Here is a 15001-nt window from a genome sequence, read left to right as displayed (position 1 = left end):
AACCCTAGAAACTGCCTATTCCCAATGGGGAATTACTTAGGCTTCTCAACTTCTGGAATTTTGTGTCTGTTTACACAATTTCTAATTCAACTACTCCTGAAGTGACCAAATCTAAGATTTTTTTTTTTTTTTAAGATTTTACTTATTTATTTAGAGAGAGCATGCAAACAGGGAGAGGGTGGGGTATGGGGGTGGGGGAGACAGATTCTCAAGCAGACTCTTTACTGAGCATAGAGCCTGATGCAGGGCTCAACCTCATGACCCTGAGATCATGACTTGAGCCAAAGCCAAGAGTCGGATGCTTAACAGACTGAACCATCCATGTGCCCAGAATGCCTGGACATTGGGCAAATGAATGAACAAATGAATGAATGGGTAGGAAGGGTGAAGCCAGCCATGTTCAAATTCTGTCTCACCTCTCTTTCTTCTGCTTTTCCTTCCAACCTGTATCCCCACCCCTTGGCTCCATCAGGTGCTAAACTATACCTATAAGACATTTGTGCCAAAGGTGTCCCACATGTAGATGACCCAAAACAATAGCCCCTGGAAAGCCCAAATTCTCATCCCCTAATCCTGCGCATGACATCTTACTTATGGTTTTGTCTCGCTTTACTCTGAATGACTAACTGGAGCATCCAGGTAATAATCTTTGCTTTTTGTCCCCACTTTTCCCTTCTAACCCACCCAATGAGCCTTTAATCCACCCCTGAAAGCCTCACAGCTTTTATCACATTCTTCCAAATGGTTCTCCTCATCCCTAACTATTGAGAAGCTGACAACCTCCTCCAGTGTCATAATTCACAACTATTACTTATTTCTTCAACTCTGACACATGTACTTGTATATGTTTTAGCATCCTGACATAGGGACATACCTCACAATGTGTGCATTTAATGGACTGCTGCTTCCTTGTTCCCAAAAGTCATTATAAAATAATGATGTGTCTTGTAAAGAAAATATGGTATGTCATATACTCCTCCCAGGATTTCTGGAACCATTTCATCACCAAGAAATTTCCATATGCAGCACCTCAGTGTTTTTTCTAGAACACCACCTCACTCCTCATCTTAAATGAACAAGTATTCTTCCTTTCAAACTGTGCTAAGTGCTCACTTTCCTAGGTCCATAGTCTTAGAGTCAGGGATAAAAGAAGGTATTCCACAGACTTACACCTACACTTTACAAAAAAATATTTACTTTCTTTCATAAATTGACCTCCTTTGAAGTTCATGATTGCTAATCATACCACCTTCTAATACCCAACCTTGTTTACTGGCAAGGAGGGACTGTCCCCTCTCCCCTTCCTGTACATCATCCTTATAAGCCCGGATCTGTATTCATTTCCTAAGCTTCACTGTCACCTAGAATGACTAGCAGTGTCAGAGTTGAAAGCCAGTCAGCTCTAGCTTAAAATTTTCTCTGCTAAAAAAAAAAAAAAAAAAAAAAAAAAAAAAATCTCTGCTAGATCCTCATTTTTCCCATCTATCTGGTCTTCTAATAAAGCAGCTCACTAAATTTGGTGGTATGGCTAAGAATCATCGGGCATGGCTGTTTAGAATGAAGGTTACTGGCCCCATTCTCAAAGCTCCTATGTCAGGAGACACCCCCGGATTACGTTTGCAGCCACCCAGCTTTATGTGAACACATTCCACCTGCTGGAACTGCCCATCACTGAGTCCTGCCTTCCAGAGGAAGAAGCTAAAACCCACTTTCCCATCCTCTCTAGCAGCTAGGAGCAGTCACGTAACCACATATACCAGCACGAACATTAAAACAGAAAGAATAACATGAGGACATGGGCACTTTACAAAACTACCTTTTCATAAACACAGTGACAGCAGAAGCTTCTAGCTTTAGGGGCACCTCTGGTCTCCAGAGCTGAGCACTGTGGTGGAATCTATGACCTCAGCTGAGTGAAAGCAAGAGATGCTTCACACAGTAGTCTGGGCCTCATTGTGGCGGCTCAGCCCCTAAATCTAACTCTGGCCACCCAGGTTTTCTGAGGACTGCCTGAGAGTGAAACTGTATTTTGGGGTTTGCAACCTGGAAATCTGATGTTCTCTATGGATCTGGAGTTTGGTTTAGAGGCTTACATTTTTAACCAGTATCCGGAGCTGCTTCTGGTGTGAATGATCCCCAGACCACACTTCTAGAAACACTGCTCCATGAGTTTTACCCAATGACGGCACCTTGTAATGGACTGAATGTTCATGTCCTCTAAAATTCATATGTTGAAATCCTAACCCTCAACGGGATAGTATCAGGAGGAGGGGCCTCTGGAAGGTGATTAGGTCATGAGGACAAAGCCTTCATAAGTAGGATTAGGGGCCTTATAAAAGAGATCTCAGAGGGATCCTTCACCCCTTCCACCATGTGAGGACATAGTGAGAGGATGGCCATTTGTGAACCAAGAATTAGGCCCTCACCGGACCCTGAATCTGCTAGTACTCTGATCCTAACATTTTTAGTCTCCGAGACTGTAAAATAAATACTTCTTGTTTAAGCCATTCAGTCTATGGTATTTTTGTTTTAGCAGCCCAAAAGGGCTTAGGACTAAGCCACACCTATTCACTCACACATACTCTTACTTCCCCTCTCTTCCTGACCCGACACACCTGATCAATAACTGTCCATGCTTGAATCCTCTGTCCAATAAATACCACTAAAGAAAATCACATAAGCACATACACTAATCTCATCGTAAGGGATAGTACCTAACACACTATCTTGAAAAAAGTAAGCTCTCAACAAAAACAAGTGTCATAATATTTGTGCATTTTAACCCTCTAGGGTTGGTGTGTGGAGGGCTCTCTTGGCTAACCAGTTAGTCACCTTTAATTTATGATTAGGTGACTCTACTTTTCATTCCCTGCAACAACTTTTTAAATATTTACCTCTACCTTTCATGCTGCTCAGTGCTTCCTGGTAAACCTCTCATATGTATGTGGCCTCTCATTTTATTAGGAACACAGAAGCAACAGGCATGAACCCCTTCACTTTCTCCACCTCATCTCCAAATGAACTGTTCTCCCTCAGGGGAGAAGCGGTTCCTATTTTCCAAGGCTAATTCTTTGACCTGAGTGTATTTCTGTTCCCTGTAAGTTTCTCCAGAATCTGGCTCCCTAATACTTCCCATCTCTTGTCTCTCTGTGATGCCTATAACTTGCTCAGGCCCGCATTTCCCCAAATAGTTCTTCCCTCACCCTCACCTCTTCCAGATACTTTACCCCCTTCTGCTTCCCTTTTCTACTAATTTTTTTTTAACCAACTAGTTTTCATACACCTCGGAGTCATTTCTCCTGACAGTATATTTTGCCTCTTACCCTACCTCTCTACTGAGACTGTGCTTGCTGTGGCCCTGCTTTCTTCATGCATGTCACAAGACAGAACAGTCTCTCCTTGAAACTCTGTACTCGTTGGCCTCTGGGAGCACATTCTCGGACTCTTCCATGCCCCTGACTGTTTCCCTTCTTTTACTGATGACCCCCCAGCCCCGCAAGTGCCAGTGTTCTCCAGGGACCCAATCTCGGTATTCCTGTCTCTCTGCCTCTATTTCCAGCCTATATCTCTCTGATGAAATTCAGACCCCACATTAACTCTCTTGAGCTTTAAATAAAATGGTCCCAACTCTAACTTCCTCATTAACTTCCCCATTCTCCAAATGTGATGTTTATCCTGCATTACATGTCTCAGTTAACAGACACCAAGCCAGAAACCTGCTCATGAACCCTGATCCCTCAGTTGGTCACCTCATCTGGCCAATGACATCCCTTGGCGCTTCTCTTTGGTGCCCCATCCTCTCTCTCCAATGCCCTGGCCTTGTAATTTGCTCTTGTCATTCCTCTTGGCCCCTTCAGAAAGCTTCTCACTGGTCTTCCAGATTCTAATATTTTCCCATTCTCAGCCATTTTTCAACTTGACATCACAATAATCTTTCTGAATACCATCTTAGTCACATTATTCATCTGCTGAAAGCAGTGGTATTTTGTTTTATCCTTTTTTTGCCCCTGACCTTTTGAAAGCTGTGCACTCTCACCCTAAGATATGCACACAGGCCATAAATCAACCCTTGGCATGTATGTCCAGGGGCTCTGCTCCCTCTAAGGTCTCACTCATGGATGCCCAGGGATTTGTGGACCCAGATGCCCTCAAGGCCCCTCACCTCCCCATCCAGACTCACTGTCCACACGCCCTCGCACACACCTGCCCTGGTCACAGCAGACCATCCTCTATTCTCAAAACACAGAACCTTTCATGCTCTGACACTGGTTACCTCAACTACCTACTGAACAACCTTGCAAGACCCAATTACAACATCCCCTCTCACTGACGTCTCCCTTTCCCTTCGAGAATGAACCACTGACTCCTACTAACACACAGTAACCCATTCATAGCAATGAGCACACTGCCTTTCTCTGAGCGTGTTACCTGCTCTGGCTGATAGAATTCAGCTTTGTTTCTCCTCTGCCTGTCCCTGTGAACAACCCAAGGCCACTACATATGCAGTCATGGCTTACTCTAAAATGGCTCCCACCTCTCTTTTGACAATAAATACATGCATAATGGTTTATCACATTAAGTATTCTTTGAGCATTCTGAAGTGTATTTACCTTTTCCCTCTTTGCTGATTTTCATCTGAATTATTTAAACTCCTCTCAAAAAATCCTTACAGCTTGTGTTATGTTCCTAAGTCTAACAACTATAGCAATTATCAGGGTCAAACCATAAAGAAAACTATTCCATAAACAGTAAGAACAAAATATATGAAAGTTGCTGCAAATGTATTTTATTTGAATTAAGAGTTAAAAGATAGAAAACTCCAGGTAAGCCTGTCTTCATTTTAATGCAAAGTATATGAATGACATTTTCTAGCTCTACTTCACTCAGAAAAATCAAAACATCCACTCTAAGCACTTATTATTTTCTAGCTCTAGATAAAGTGAAATTTCTTCTTTACTTTGCAGCATGGAGAGTCTCACATAAATTTAAGAAAGCTGCAGGGTGCCTGGGTGGCTCAGCCAGTTGAGCATCTGCCTTTGGCTCAGATCATGATCCCAGGGTCCTGGGATTGAGTTGTGCAGCATTGAACTCTGCTCAGTGAGGAGCCTACTTCTCTCTCCACCCTTCCCCAATGCTTGTGTTGTCTCGCTTTCTCTCTTTCTCAAATAAATAAATAAAATCTTCAAAAAAGGTTTAAGAAGGCTGAAAGTGGATTAGCCCTCTGGAGAATCTACAAATATAAACAGTGACATGGAAGTCACTCATACTGTATAAATAACTCATATTAAAATAGACTTTAGAGTATAATTGAATGTAAAATATTGCTGAAATCCATCAAATCAATTTTATCTAAATTCCAATTGGAAAACTTCCAATGTTATCTTTATGGCAAGCCAGTGTTGCCAGTCCCACCGCTACACTAGAGAAAAATAAAAAGGAAGTTACAGCTAGATAATCAAACACACCAATTTTAAGCCTTAACTTCACTTTTGGTGAATATAGGAAAATTAGGTATCATTCATACTTGGACAGTTTTCATCAAGGTAGGTATTCCTACACAGACCTCCTTTAACTATTATTTAGGGAAGTATTGTATTTAATTATTTTGTATGATATTATAATAAGATTTTACACGTAGGTATTTCAGTATGATGTTCTCTATTATGGATGAGAAATAACCTGTTCATTAAAAAAAAAAAAATTAGAGATGCATAGCTAAGTATAAAATCCCTTAACTCCACCCATTGCTCCCAGATTTCTCATTCCCTTAATTATTACAAACTCTGGCTCTATCAAAGCAGTTAGAAGGAAAGGGAATCCTTGCAACACTGTGAAATTGTTACTATACTCCCATATTTTGTAGATAGGTAAAGTGAGGCTCTGTTTTGCAGAGATCACATGACTAAGTGAAGAGGCTCTACTGGATGGCCCACGCAAGGGTCTCTTGGAAGAAGTCTCATTATGTTGGCTGTATGCATAGGCCCCTTTCTAAGTAGTCATTCGTATGTGGCCAATTTTCTAATTGGATGTGGGGTTGATGCCGGATCCCATGCCAGCAGCCCATGAGGAGGTCTTCTGTGAAAAGGTGGCTCACCAAACCAGTGTGATCTTCTCTTGTGAAGAACACAAGCCTGACGGAACACAAGCAGCACCAGGACATTAGATGAAAAGGCAATGCCTCACAGCCCTGACATAATCTCTCAAGCACTAGGACAGGAGCAATTATAAGTTATGGGAGGAGGAAAACAGGGCTACTAGGAAGGCCTGGCAGGCAAATGCTTTGAAACAGAGTTTAATTAGTACCCATAAAGCAGTAATTAAGAAAATGGCAACTAAACCAAGAACAGAAAGATTTCCTAAAACTATAAATCCTTGAATATGCAAATTATGAAAATGAAACTATTGTAATCAATATTTCAACAGAACATTACTTAGTGGTTTCAGTACTGCAGAGACAAAAACATTCATTTTTAGAAAACCAAGGCTACAATAATAAAGTAATGACAAATATATAGCCACAAAAATCACAGCTTCATTCTCTACCATAAGACAGGAGATAGCAAGATTAGAATCAACTGAGAATTTTTTGTAAATACTCATACCCCCTCTCAGATTAATAAAATCACTTAGAGGATGGGACCAAGAATTATAAAAGATCCCCAGACTCAGTATAGCCAGGATCTGTTCTAGATTAGTGGATCTCCAAGTGTAGTCCAAGAATGACAAGCACCTAGAAACTTGTTAGAAATGAAAATTCTCAGACTCTACTCAAGATCTACTGCGTCTGAACTCTGAAGGTAGAGCACAATAACCTGTATTTTAAAGACTATCGAAGGGGGTGGGAGGATGGGGTAACTGGGTGATGGGCATTAAGGAAGACACATGATATAATAAACACTGGTTATTATAGAAGACTGGTGAATCACTGACATCTACTTCTGAAACTAATAATATACTCTATGTTAATTAATTGAATTTAAATTAAAAATATGTAAAATAAATAATTTTTAAAAATTAAAAATAAATGAATAAAAGAATATCCAGCTGATTCTGACTTATCCCAAAATTTGAGAACCATGGCCTTACATGACATTGAAAGATGGCTCATTTTATTATAGATATGCAATATCAACAATTTACCAACAATAAACTGAAAAAAACTCCTACAAATATGATGGGCAAAGGCTAGTTTCCTCAATAAAGAATACCCATGTAGAGAGATAAAAGACACATTTAGAACTGGGTACTTGGGGATCCCTGGGTGGCGCAGCGGTTTGGCGCCTGCCTTTGGCCCAGGGCGCGATCCTGGAGACCCGGGATCGAATCCCACATCAGGCTCCTGGTGCATGGAGCCTGCTTCTCCCTCTGCCTGTGTCTCTGCCTCTCTCTCTCTCTCTCTCTGTGACTATCATAAATAAATGAAAATTAAAAAAAAAAATCTAGAACTGGGTACTTTAGAACCCAGGGATAAGCAAGTAATTCGAAAGAATATTTATTTAAAATTTTAATTATATAAAAATCAACATACAAGCTCATATGTAAATAGTATGCTTAAAATGGGGGGCTACAAAGAAAAAACTGCCAAAATAATAGCCCTATGACTTCTGAATGATTATAGTGGCCTTTTCAATGAGGATGTACTATCTTCATAATTTTGAAAAAAATATGTTTTTAAAATGCATTATCTCGCTTGCTATCTCATATTATGCACAAAACTTAAAGACAAAATGGTAAAACTGTTAGAAGGAAGTAAGACTATTTGTATGGCCTTCGAGTAATAAAGCTTTCTTAAGACAGAAAAAGAAAAACTTTAAATAATCTGATTGATACACTTGAAAATGTCATAACTTTAAATGTCCATAAAATAAAAGATTCCATGAAGAAAATGAAAAGATAAGCCAGGGACTGTGAAAAGCCATTATACCACATATAGCAGCCAATAGGTCACTGTTGGAATACATGTAAAGAATCTTAATCAATATGAAAATCTAATTAACCAATATGAAATTGATAAAGCACACAACTGAGTCACAGGAGAAAATATTCAAAATTACAAACACATCAAAAGTGACTCGAGGGACATCTGCGTGGCTTAGTCAGTTAACTGTCCTGACTCTTGATTTCAGCTCAGGTCATGATCTCAGGGTCTTGGGTTGAGCTCTGCATGGGCTCCATGTTTGGTGGGGAGTCTGTTAGAGATTCTCTCTCTCCCTCTCCCTTTACTCCTCCCCCTACTCATGTGTGCTCTCTCTCTAAAATAAACAAATAAATATTTTAAAAAAACATTTACTCAAACCCACTAGTAATGAGAACAGTGAAAATTCAAACGAGATATTTTTTTATTTAATATATTAGAAAAGTCCATCCACATCAAAATGATATATTCATGGGATGCCTGGGTGGCTCAGCAGTTGAGCGCCTGCCTTCAGCTCAGGCCATGATCCCTGATACCCAGGGATCAAGTCCTGCATTGGGCTCCCTGCAGGAAGCCTGCTTCTCCCTCTGCCTGTGTCTCTGCCTCTCTCTCCCTCTGCATCTCTCATGAAAAAATAAAATCTTAAAAAAAAAAAAAAATACTGGTCCGGCTGCTTTGGTACAAAAGCAAGCGAGCCTATGTAGCAACTCCAATTCTAGGCTGCACCATATGCAGAGAACTCCGGACTATGCTGCTCCCTATAGCACTACCTCATGATAGCAAAAAAGTGGAAATAACCTAAATTTCCATCAGCAGGGAAACAGGTAAATGAAATGTGGTACATTTATTCAAAGATGTACTCTATGGTAGTTAAGGAAAATAAATGGATCTATGTGTATCAACATGGATAGTTCTTTAAAAATTAAGCAAGCAAATTATAGAAAGAATTGCAATTTTAAGACCATTTATAAAAATTCCTAAAACCTTTGAAATATAATAATTTTCTATCTAACCATCTATTTATGTAAAAAATAATATCTTGTAATAATACATATTAAACTCACAATATAGGTTACTAGTGGGCAAAGGATGAGCTTTTTCTTTAGCTTTTCAATCTCCCTCCCCCTCCAAAACATGCTTTGTCAAAAAAAGAACAATCAAGTAACATGCTACATAACATGAACATTAGCACCCACAGTAATGATCTGAGTGTAGTGTGGTCAAACCATGTAGTTTTTATTACTTTATTATAACCCAAGCAAAGAGTTAAGCCAAAATTAGATGACACTTACGCATATAAGGCAGTTTTTCTGGGCAGGGTAGATATGGTGAATATGTGAAGTTTTCCGGAAGATATGTTGTTGTTTGAACAAGATAATCACTTGAATTATTGCCTTCAGGATAATCTTGGAAAGAGAGAAAAAAGTTACAACCCAAAAATTACTTTGTGCTTTGCTCCTCATATGAAATATGTCACTATCACTGTAAGAAGACCCACAATATGCAATCTGAAGAAGTACTTAAAAGCAATTATCTATAAAGAACCAGAGAAAAGCACATGCAGCTACTGTGGCTACTCTTCCCCTCACCCATCACTGCTACTGGAAAGAACCCCTCAGCATGATTTCCCGAGGGAACTCAGGGACAAGTCTAGAGAGCCGACTGGCCTGATCTGTGCATACAGAGAGAGCAGGCTTATCTGTGGCCATACAAGAACATCTGCTCCCATCCCTCCCCAGAATGAGCAAGATCAAAAGGGAATGTGAAGTACACCAGGGAAGCCTCTCCACTATCAATAGCCAAGGGCATCCTGGTCGACCACATAGCCAGAGCACTATGCTTCTAGTAAGCACTGAGCTGAGGGGTGGGAGCAATGTTTTCTCACCACCCCACACTTAAAAAACTGAGATTTACCCACTCAACTTATTTCCATAACACAGTCCATTTTAAATCTTCAAGTTACTGGTTCTGAATTCATAGGCTGTAGTCCCTGGGGAGCCCTGAAGCTGTGTATTATATTAGGTCCATTATCTTTAGATATTGCAAATTTTACAGCATAGAGGGCACTGGTTAGAGCACCACAGTCAAATGTGGAGTTCAAATCCTTGCTCCTGGGGCAGCCCAGGTGGCTCAGCGGTTTAGCACCGCCTTCAGCCCAGGGCCTGATCCTGGAGACCCAGGATCGAGTCCCGCGTCGGACTCCCTGCATGGAGCCTGCTTCTCCCTCTGCCTGTGTCTCTGGCTGCATCTCTCTCTCTCATGAATAAATAAATAAAATCTTAAAAAAAAAAAAAATCCTTGCTCCAACATGCATGAGCTTTGTGGTACAAGGCAAGACAACAGTTTCTCATCCATGCCTACCTAATGTAGCCATTTTCAGATTTCAGTAAAAGAAATGCACAAATTGCTTAGAACAATCCCTGGCCCATATACATATTCAATGGCTGGAGCTATGAGTGACTGGTTTAGAGCTGTGCACAGGACTTAACCTGGGACATTCAGATCTTTAGGAATTTTGAACCTGGAACCAAAGGGATTATGTTTCAGCCCTTTCTGGAACAAGGTCCTAAGATGCAAGCCTGAGAACCATGACCTGTCAGTTTCCTCTATGGGAAAGGAAGCTAATCTAGGAAAATGAGAGTGATGTGCAGTAAGAGACAAGACCTGGAAACAGCTGATTAAACTAGTGTCTGTCTCCTGGATCGTAAACCATGTACCCACAGGAAATGAAGCTCTCTAGCAGACACTTTAGGAAAATGCAAAGATATTCTTTCAATCTCCAGTAATCTACTCTGATGACAGTTATTCCTGTCTGAACTGGTCTGCATACAAACAGATAAGAGAACAGGCATATGACTTGAAAGAGAGGCCTGTTTGCCAGGAACCAGCAAGCAAAAGGCGAAAGGTAAAAATCACATGCCTGACTAAACTGTAAAAGCTAAACGTTCTCCCTACGGAAAAATGGTAGAAATCTGGCAATTGAACATGAAGTACATGAGAAGAGTCAAAGAACACTAAACACCGACCTCGCATACCTTTTGCCTAACCTAGATATTCATCCTTCATCAAAATGGACTGGACGGCAGATGCCGCCTGGGCTCCAGGATGGCACTTCCAGTGAAGTGAGTCCCCCGCTCCCAGGCACACCTGCTGGAAGGGACCCTACACAGGCTGCCAGGCAGAGGGCAAGACATTCTGGTACCAAGAAGGAGACAGCAGCTGGACGCAAAGGCCCAACTCCAGAGGACTGCATGGAAATTGCAGTTGTGAATTTGACAGGGCATAGGGAAGGCTTTGAGATAAGTGTATTTATTGCCAGGAAACCTCAAGAGGATGAGTAGGGCCGAATGATGTACAACCATCAAGGCCTATTCCAGTAAGTAGGAAAGTGGGAAAGCCCCAGTGACAGAATTCTCCCAGTAGCTCTCTCCAGAGAAGGCCTGGAAAGTGCTTCACAAGGAAAACCCTCCAAGCCAAAGCAGAGGGGCAGTCAGTGGACATCAACTGTTTTGTAATCCCAGGGACACATGAAGAGCATAAAGACCCCGCTAGGGGTCCATATTCTAGATGTCTTCCATTTATATCTGAAAGATTTAAAGATACTGAACATAAAATAAGTGTAAGTCCATTGAAGTTCTGATTCTTTCCTTAAAATGCTTTTTAAAAATATATCTTTTAGGATCGGGTCCCGTGTCAGGCTCCCAGCATGGAGCCTGCTCCTCCCTCTGCCTGTGTCTCTGCCTCTCTCTCTCTCTGTGTCTCTCATGAATAAATAAATAAAATCTTAAAAAAAATATATACATATATCTACATATAGATCAAATTTCAAGTTATTTTCAAAAAAATGTTCTGCATTTATGGGGACTCCTATTATACTAGGCAGCTACTATACCCCATGTATTTGTAGGAGCTAAAAACAGATGACAAATAAGGTTGTCCCTGGCCTTTATGTGTTCTGAAGATTCATTTTCTTATAATCCTGAGGCAGATAAATATTAACATTCTCAAAATCCTCAAGTATTTCTTAATGTCATGTAGTTAACTTTAGATAAGAGTATTTTCTTATTTTGCATAATTTATTACTTCTTGTGATTAATGTTTGGGCCCCTTCTCTTAGTCACATGCTATGATTCCATAAATTTACATCCAACTCACAGAAATTGTAAGCTCTCTAGACATTTCTGCAAAACAAACTGTTAATGGTAGCTCCCCCTGGGGAGTCCAGTGGCAGGAGGAAGCCAGGAGGATTGTTTCACTTTTTATTTTAGTGCTAGAATGACTGAGTCTTTCACAAAAGAACCTATGCATCACTTTGATCAGTTTTTAAAGGACTGAATTAAAGAACAAACAAATCAAAAACCTTCAAAGATGTGGAATAGCAGTATATTCACTTCCTTTAAATACAAAGTTTGGAGCTAAATGTGTTATTCTTGGCCAAATCATTAAAAATGATAAGGATCAACTCACTGCCAGACTTACAGAAAAGTCTCTGCACTCCTTAGGTACTGTGTCCAAGGGTACTCATGTCATCCCAATGTATTATGTATAGGTCTACCCACCCACCCCTCCCACTAGTCTGAATATCTCTTTTTTTTTTAAATCAAATTGCCTTTGATTTCCAGTATCTAACAAAGTAACTACAACATGGTAAAAACTTACTGTAAATGAACACTTCACAACTGATAATACAGCCAACAATAATTTAAGCTTTTGGAGACTATACCATAATAAACCCACAAAATCATTATTTCCACAAAAGTGCTTAGGTCCATCAAGTATAACCACTGCTTTCAAAAACCAGGAGCAGTTTTAAAAGGTTATGCATGACAGATGCATTTCAGACTGATCTACCACAACTGCTTTAAAATGTAGACATTATTTCATCTAATGAATGGATGGATGAAAACACAATGAGTTCTGCGTCCCCAGCCTTCTTCCTCTTTTCTAGAGCCACACCTGAAGAAAAGAGAAACACAGAATGAAAACTGCTGGACAGGTCCCCTCCTCAGCTCTCACTGGACCTCACACTTATGGGCAAAGAATAGCACCAAATTAGACTCTCAAGGACTTTGTTTTTCCTGCAAAAGGCAGCTTAAAATAGGTACAGACTCAATGAAAATTTTAGTCTGTTTACCCCCGGCTTGTTGTGTCAATCTGGTACGGCTGAGGACTTCAGACCACGCATCCAATCAAATGAGGAAGTGTGCTCGGTTATTTCCAACAAACCTACCAGTTCTAACATTGCATGACCCTTATCATCTGCTTTTGGTAATTATTCACTGATTACATCTTGTTTCCTTAATTTGACTAACTCCACAGCTATAAGGCAAAGCATCATTTGATTATGAGAGTATGTGATTTCTTTGCAAAAATATTACATATAGTATTTACTTACATTGGGTGCTTCATAAAGTCAGGTACAAGGTTAAAAGCCCCTTTTTGAAATCAAAAAATGTACGTAGAAATATCACAATCTATTTGCCATCAAGTGTTAAATTTTATTTTTTTTTTATTTTTATTTTTTTAAACTTTTATTTATTTATTTATTTATGATAGGCACACAGTGAGAGAGAGAGAGAGAGGCAGAGACACAGGCAGAGGGAGAAGCAGGCTCCATGCACCGGGAGCCCGACGTGGGATTCGATCCCGGGTCTCCAGGACCGCGCCCCGGGCCAAAGGCAGGCACCAAACCGCTGCGCCACCCAGGGATCCCAAGTGTTAAATTTTAAATGAGCCAATACATGTCAATCAATTCTCTCCTGGAGTTCAATTAGCTTTTACTACACCTTATTGGCCGTTATCTCCTTGTTGGCAGATTATATCTATATAAGTCTGCGCAGAAATAAACAACTGCCTTGTAAGTAACCATATATGCTTCCATCTCTCCCAAAAGCCTAGAGATCCTCATATAAAGGGAGGATGCTTTTCTTAATGCTGTGTCTCCAAGTATCCAGGTAAGTATACTAACCACATGAATTGTTCAATACACGAGAACATGGCAGAGTCACATGGTTGCATACTCAAACTCCATTTTCCCTTTCTCCTTAGGTAACAGAACCCCAATTTCATTCAAAACACCAGTGTATCCAGCTCAAAGACTGTAATTTACAGTGCTTATAATAAAATCCTGGCCAGTGGGATGTAAGCAGAAGTACCACATGAAACTTCTGAGAAGTCTCCTTAAAAGGGTCCCTCTGTTCTTCTTCCCTCTTCCATTCATGGAGTCCCACAACAACCTTAGAAGAATATAGAACTCCATGACAGAGCAGAAGATGTAAGGCATGTGAAGACCTTCTCCACCACAGCCTCAGATACCCAAGTTTCAGACCCTTCTACAGAGGAACATAAAACCTCATGTGCTTAAGCCACTGCAGCCATGTCACTCTTACAACCAAACCCAACTTCTAGCTGATACAATGACTGACTGTTTCTTGAGAACAGCTTTACCACCAGTAAAAGAGCCATGTGAAAAGTTTTCAAAGGTTCATAAAAGTAAGCCAAATCTAATCAAAGTAGGCAGTGGTTGTTCAGTCAGTGTTGAAACCATGAGTTGCTAAGCGGAAAAGAGGATTTCCCTTTTTCTTGTCTTCCAGTTGTGGGGTGTAGATAGTGGGAGGGAGTTTGTTTTCACCAGTAATCAATTCTCCTAATCAAGCTCAGCTGAGTTCCCACATAAAACTTATTCATGCCCCAGGAAAAGAACCCGATTATGCACAGATGTCCAGTACTTTCTTATATGAATATAGTAACCTAAAGATGCTGAGTATTTCTGTTCAGCTGACTGAACTTTTAATGAACACTTTCACAATACTTATTCAACCAGGACAAGTCCTAAAGAAGCTTTTATAACATTTAAACTGCTCCTAACATTGACCTACTATTCAGAAGACCAATGAAAGCAGAAAACCAGTTAATGAGATTTTAACAATACTATTAAAATATGGTACAATGACAGTCTTTCCAAAAGAAATTTCTTCCAAGTTAAAGAGGAAAAAATGTGTTTTGATTTGTGGCATCATAAAACAAATCAGGCAAATGACTAGAATAGATTTTGCAGAACCATACGTGAAATTAAGAATCAATATG

General features: G+C 40.2%; 1 protein-coding gene across 4 annotated transcripts in view; it reads right to left on the bottom strand.

Moving 5' to 3' along the window:
* Nucleotides 1-15001, bottom strand: part of B4GALT6 (beta-1,4-galactosyltransferase 6) — a 68226-nt gene that overhangs the window by 29126 nt on the left and 24099 nt on the right. For all 4 annotated transcript variants that reach the window (XM_038543601.1, XM_038543603.1, XM_038543602.1 and 1 more), the window contains one exon: nucleotides 9208-9321. In XM_038543601.1, coding sequence (XP_038399529.1) covers nucleotides 9208-9321 — 114 coding nt within the window. The remainder of the gene's footprint in view (nucleotides 1-9207; nucleotides 9322-15001) is intronic.

The sequence above is a fragment of the Canis lupus genome, chromosome 7 (genome assembly GCF_011100685.1).
Source record: "Canis lupus familiaris isolate Mischka breed German Shepherd chromosome 7, alternate assembly UU_Cfam_GSD_1.0, whole genome shotgun sequence".
In the NCBI taxonomy this organism is placed as follows: domain Eukaryota; kingdom Metazoa; phylum Chordata; class Mammalia; order Carnivora; family Canidae; genus Canis; species Canis lupus.
Note: the sequence above shows the minus strand (reverse complement) of the source record. Positions and strands in the feature narration are given on the sequence as shown.